This window comes from Opisthorchis viverrini, assembly GCF_000715545.1.
Source record: "Opisthorchis viverrini unplaced genomic scaffold opera_v5_52, whole genome shotgun sequence".
NCBI lineage: Eukaryota > Metazoa > Platyhelminthes > Trematoda > Opisthorchiida > Opisthorchiidae > Opisthorchis > Opisthorchis viverrini.
This window is the reverse complement of record NW_008751708.1, coordinates 1,383,815-1,389,899: the sequence shown is the minus strand read 5'-3', so window position 1 is coordinate 1,389,899 and position 6,085 is coordinate 1,383,815. Positions and strand designations below refer to the sequence as shown.

The window sequence follows — 6,085 nt, the reverse complement described above, 5'->3', positions numbered from 1 at the left end:
AATGATTTAATCGATAAGGCTACGGTAACTAAGCCCTGTGGTTACAGAATCAAAGATGTGCTTATTTTTAACAGAGGCAAGTAATTCATTTGCAAGGAGTGATTTGCATTGATCCTGACAGTCTCGGAAAGGGACGAAGAGTTTAAGAAACAACAATGGCACGCAGTGCCGTCGGTCTGTGTTCCAAAGCAACTAGGAGTGTTGAATGTTTTTGACTGATTTCAACAAAGCCAAAAAACTCGGTGCTTTAAGTTATTCATTTCGCAGCTGTATTGTGTACCGGGCAGATAAAAGTCTGGATGAAAGACAATGATCCAATAATAGCTGACTAAATTTGATGTGGACACGCGGATCTCAAGAAGGTGTGGAATTCAGCTGCCAGATAGTGGCGGAAGCCATAGCTATCGACCTCGTTCTCTGACTTTGTTATTGAATATTTGCTACCGAATATGATGGCCTTGTCTTAAAAACCAATTCGAATGCAAATAAGGTTCGAGTCATCTGTGTGGACCAACCATAAGAAGAAGAGATGCTATGAAATTCAATAAAACTTACTGAACTAGTTTCAGCCGGTAATTCATAGTCGGGAGCTGATTGCATCCGGGTTTACGCTGACCAGATTCGACACTGGAAAAGGCACCGAACTGCCCATATAATATGATTTTACTGGCCTTGTTCGCTTATTCGCTCTATATTGGTGTCTCTTCACGCTAGCAAGACGCTGTGTTTCTGGTGAGGCGAATGCAACTGGACAGGTACATCTGTTGAAGAGATGGTGAGTAACGGCTGACGACGAGAATTGAGGGTTGACTGTTCCGTCTAGTAGGTCAAAAGTCTGCGTAAAAGCTGACTTCTTCTGTATACTCCTAATCGTGGAGTATGAATTTGTGATTTTAGGTGTTAAACATTTACTCATGGGCTGAAAAAGGGGATGCAGATAAATTGGATTTATCTTACAGTGACTTCGGTTAGTGGCACCGTTTTCTCAAAGCGGACAGTGCCGTTTCAATCAAGGCAAACTGTGTATTCTTGACCTACCCTTGGGTACCAGCGCGAAGCTAGCCCAGACGATAACCAGGTGGAAGACATGCCGTGATCAAGAATTGTGAGTGTGGGTGATTTTATTACCATAGCTTACCGCACCCTGCTCATTCATGCTCAAATAATACCATCAGAATTCTTGACTCCGACGATCTCTAAGATCTCTAAGGCCTTGAAAGTGTTACGGCCGTTCGAAAAAACTGGATCAGCAAGCTTTGTCGCTTGTACTCCTCGTGTGATCACACACCTCAATGCTTACCTTCGTGACTTTGAGGAGTGGCGTCTTGACTTTCGTCTCTTTACGTTTCATTCCGAAACGGGCTCTCATTGGTCTGTCTGAGTACGATGTAAACATGATCCACGGAAAACCTGATCACTCGATCACAATGTGGCCACAACATGACTGGACTCCAGGAATTTTCTGGGACGGTCTCGCACGGTTACTCCGCAATCCTAACTACGATCACAATTTACTGGTACGCTGAGTGGATCGGATGCCGAAGCAGTTGTAATAAAGTCGAAGGTAATGTAAATGATGCAGTATAGTTTGGAGGTTGAACAGAATTCATATGGTCTATTCAGTGAGGAATTTCGGATATCTCAGCCGTATTGAACGAAATGCAAATCTTCATCATAGAGTGGTGTAAAATATTCTGGTAATCAGAATTCTATGCGAGACTGCTTCTCTTTATTGGAGGTTTTAAACCGTTGTCAGTTGAGGCCTATCTGTCGTCCCCCGCACATAATTCGGCCGTACAAATACAAATAAGGGTATGCTTTTACTGAAACAGCTCTCGACGGCGCTAGAAGTGACTGTGACAGTTATCTTACCGAATCCATCAACCCTAATCGAACCATTGTGGTCTGGTTTGGATACAACACATTGGTACTAGGGACCATCTGTTGGGGCTCAAATTTCTCACTTTTCCCACTTGTACTCACAAGCGGTATGCTCTAACACGGAGGAACATATTTGTCCATGTCTCTGTAAGACATTGATCCAGGGTACTCCGTTCAATTTAAGCCTCAGGAAGGGTGAAAAATCCTTCTGAAAGGACAGTTTATGTTCTTGCAGCTCCACCGCACCACGGAGTTTGGCCGTCATATATCTTCGTGGACCTTTACTGAGTGTCTCAAATGATTTTCGGATTAGTGTGCTGTATCCATCCCCTAGTAACTGGAAACCTCATCTCCATACGGCGAGGCCAGATAGCAACTTGGAAAACAGATAGTTCTGTTTTTCGTGAGTGGATATTGCTGTGTTGCTGGTAAGCATGTGGTGTCTACTGCCGGAGGATAGAGGAACACTTCACGGATACTTTCAAATCCTTCACTAGCTGTCGATCACTTTAGGTTGTTGTAGGTTTAATTATTTCGAATTTTCCTAATCTGTTTCCTTCCTTGACCCCTAAGTTTTTTGAGATCAGCGTTAATGTTATTTGCGACGTATCTCTTTTTGTGTCATTCCAACAGTACATGAACTTAACAGAAATGTAACGAGATTGTTTATGGAGACTCCGACCCTTGTCTTTTCTTTTCTCCTAGCACCTGAGAGGATCGTCAACGCCCAGGCCCCCTGTTGCCAGAACTCATAAATTCTGTCATGCTCCAGAGAAAAAGCTCCAGGCGTTGTTCTGCTCAGTATTACCTTTCCGCCGAAGATCATGTGGAGAACGAAGTCAAGCACGAGCGTTTACTAACCGAAACCTCACGTCTATCCTCATCTTGGGCTAGCCTGAGTGTCTCTGGGAACGACAAAGCTGAAAGCGATTGCTCTTCCTCCTCAGTCTCTGCTAACAATAGCCCGAACCATCGTCCGAATTCATTCAGTGGCCCCTTGGTCATATCGGTCACATGTTCCGGTAATTCCTGCCAAAGCGCTCATGGCTGTCACCCCGCTCAACCTTCCAGTAGTAGGTGTACGCCCACTAGTCCTACCCCTCATAGTCTTTCCTCAGGTCACGCATCACCCGCGGCTTCTCCTGTTTCCTCCCGTGTGCAGTGTTACTCACCCGGTTTAGCTCCGTCTTTAAGCTCGCCCACAACCCGCCGTCCCAATACCGCTAGTCCCCTGTTGCTACCATCAGCTTTATGTAGAAAACGCGGTTACTTCTCAACCATGTTGACTGCAGGCTGTTCCAGCGGGGACGCAAGTCGTGAAGGATCGCCTGATTCTTCTTTATCCTCCGGTCGCGGTTGTAAATCTATGCGCCAGGCTGACGGGCGGGCATATTCATTTTGTGATGCTCCTCAATTCAGGTGGCCTCCAGGTCCTCCAGTTACTTCGAATCCCCCGAGTCCGTCGTGTCACTTGTTCCCGTCACTCCTTCCGACCGGTACTGCCCCAAGCAGTCCATCCACCTCAAGCCTACCATCACCACGCCTTTCATTTACTTCTTCATTGATAACATTCCCCGGGTCTCCAGCCTCTTCGGCAGCCTTGAATTCAACAACATCATCTGGTGGGGTTCCACAGCTGCTGCCGAGTCCCAAGTCAGAAACAAAGCTAACCAGTGTGATGGACACAGAGGCTACCACTTCTGTGCCACCCACCGATGACTCTGATAGGAATGAATCCGCATCTGCTTCAGAGTGCTAATCCGTATCTGGTTCCTAGGTCATTCTATGTTTACTCATTTTCCGGCTCGATTTTCGGCTCCTCTTTCCTCCTCATCCACCCGCGGTCTGCATACATAAATGTTCATATAATGCGTTTCCTAATGGTATGCGCCGAGTTATTTGTATCAGTCAATATTCTCAATATCTGTATGGCGTATACTGCCATTTTTCATCCTTGTTTTTTGCAGGGATACCCGATAGCCTTTGAAATCCGACTTGTACATACATAAATTTGTCTTAAATAGCAAGTCGACTCGAACATCCTATGGAAAAACTGTCTGTACATCGGCTTTCCGTAGCGCACTGGTGTCGGTTGTTTTCAGGGCACGGGGTTTATTTCTGGTAAACTGCATTGGCTCATTCTTTTTAGATATCTGTGTGTAAAATGCTTATCCACAAACTTCCAATTCTGAATCTGTCACTTGTTTTCTCTTATGTACACGCTCTGAGTTGGCATGTTTGAAGTGGAGCATGTCCAGAACTACATGTGGCTTGTGCGCTGATGCGTACCGCTGACCGGATTCCCTGCTAGGTTCCGGAGGAAACATAGCCTTTATCAGAAGAGATTGTGGATTATTAACTCGACTGATGATAAGCCATCCCTTGGTTCGTATCGTTTTCCCTAGAACGCATTTGTTTTAGAATGCGCTTTCGGTTGAATTACCTATTACGTTATGGGCAATGTCCAATCAGTTACGCAGGGAGCAAGGGCGATTCCAATACTCCAATCGCCTGTTCTTGATGACAATTGAGTCTGAAAGTGTCGGTAAATCGGTTGGTTACTTTTTGTACGTCTGAGGTAAATAGATTATTCGGTCGTGGTAGCTTACGTAGAGGAAGCGGCACGGTGGGCTATTACGGTTACAACCCGGAGAATTAACTTCCGAGCGTATTACACTCTTTTAAGGTCTGGTTTTCGCTCAGTTTTGGCATTCCAATGCAATCCTTTCACCCATTCGAAAGCTTAAATTAAAGTCCTTACTTGAGGAGCGATGGCAAACCTTAAAAGAGAACTTCTGCTGCTGGGCTCTAACTCATCGGATGACGAAGGATATGAGCCCTATCAAATTGCCGTGTTGCATACGACACTGGACCTTCTTTGTACGTACAAAGCAGGTATAGTGATTCCTGAAAACGGAAGTCCGTCACATCTGTCTTCATTCAAATGAAAGTAACTAGATCGATTTTCAGCCTTTTAGCACCAACACCATGTGGCCGCCGGCTTCATTTGTGTGAATGGCTTACATAACTGTAGTAGTTATCTTGAGTAAACCAAGTACAGCACTTCCTCTGCATATCGAGTTCCAAAATGTCTAACACAGGCGATCCAACTAGCGGGACAGAGGTCTGAGGAGGAGAAAGATTTTGAGAGAAAACCATCATTAGTAGTTGCCGTGCACGGTATCAGTTATCGTCCTCCAGGTCCCTATATCTCCAGTGATTCGCTAGCATAAACGTGCACCATTGTGAAGATGGACGATGTTCAACTGCTGTGCGGTGTAGTCAGCCAAGATACCATACTATTAGACTGACCACATAAGCTGGCCATTCGTGAACAGGATAGGGGTAATTCGAAGTTGGGTACCTGAGCAGGATGGTTGGCTCAAATTAAACCTCTCTTTGAGGGGACCAGTCACTCTGGGGACTATTCAATCACCACATCGAGGTTGGGAGCAAATGTTATCAAGGAGCATGAATTTAACGAGTCAACGATGGCTGTGAAGTGCGTCTGGCTCCCTGCACTTTTTAACTCTACTGCTTCCCTCTGCAGAAGTGTACCAAAAGTTACAGTGTTCCTGGTGTGTTTACGGTGGAACTGTATATTGAGTTCCTTATGTGGGTTTACTTATTTACTCTCAATAATCGCAACCGCCTTTGTATCCTGCAAAGCTCCACCTCTTTGGAAATGCTTGACTTTTTTGTTACGTGGGCATATTGTGAATAGGATGTTTGCTAACCCACAGTATCCTCTATTGACTTGTACTCACTTGAATGATTCGCTGTAATCAAAAGAGGGACAGGTACTTTTCCAGTATTATTTTATCACAATTTCCCTCCTACATGGTGACAGTCCAAGTCGAAAATGATGACGATTCATCCTATCAATACAGCAGTTGTTTTTTACTTCAAGAAATGACTGATCGGCTTCATTGCCTTACAGATCATAAAACCAGTACTTCGACGTGTATTTGGGGCCTTGGATAACAGACAGGTGTGTCCTTCCTTTCAAAGACAAAGTTAATACCTTAGAGTCACGACTCGCAAATCAGTTCTGTGCCATAAAAACATGCAAACACATATAGTCGATGATCACTCGATAGACCAGGTACTGATGTGGCCTGAGCCACAATGGTTAGAGACATTATCAGACATGGCCCAGTCGCGCCCTCAATGGCGCTCACGCATCCAAGCTATTGCCTTCAAT

At 45.0% G+C, this 6,085-nt stretch overlaps 2 protein-coding genes across 2 annotated transcripts in view; both read left to right on the top strand.

Annotated features, from left to right (window-relative positions):
- T265_03591 (hypothetical protein) overlaps positions 1 to 3,640 on the top strand; it is a gene marked incomplete at both ends in the record, with an annotated part of 7,621 nt that extends 3,981 nt beyond the window's left edge. The window contains one exon of the mRNA XM_009168110.1: positions 2,645 to 3,640. Within this exon, the coding sequence (XP_009166374.1) occupies positions 2,645 to 3,640 (996 nt within the window). The remainder of the gene's footprint in view (positions 1 to 2,644) is intronic.
- Positions 3,641 to 4,341: 701 nt separating this feature from the next.
- Positions 4,342 to 6,085, top strand: part of T265_03588 (hypothetical protein) — a gene marked incomplete at both ends in the record, with an annotated part of 39,830 nt that continues 38,086 nt past the window's right edge. The window contains one exon of the mRNA XM_009168107.1: positions 4,342 to 4,426. Within this exon, the coding sequence (XP_009166371.1) occupies positions 4,342 to 4,426 (85 nt within the window). The remainder of the gene's footprint in view (positions 4,427 to 6,085) is intronic.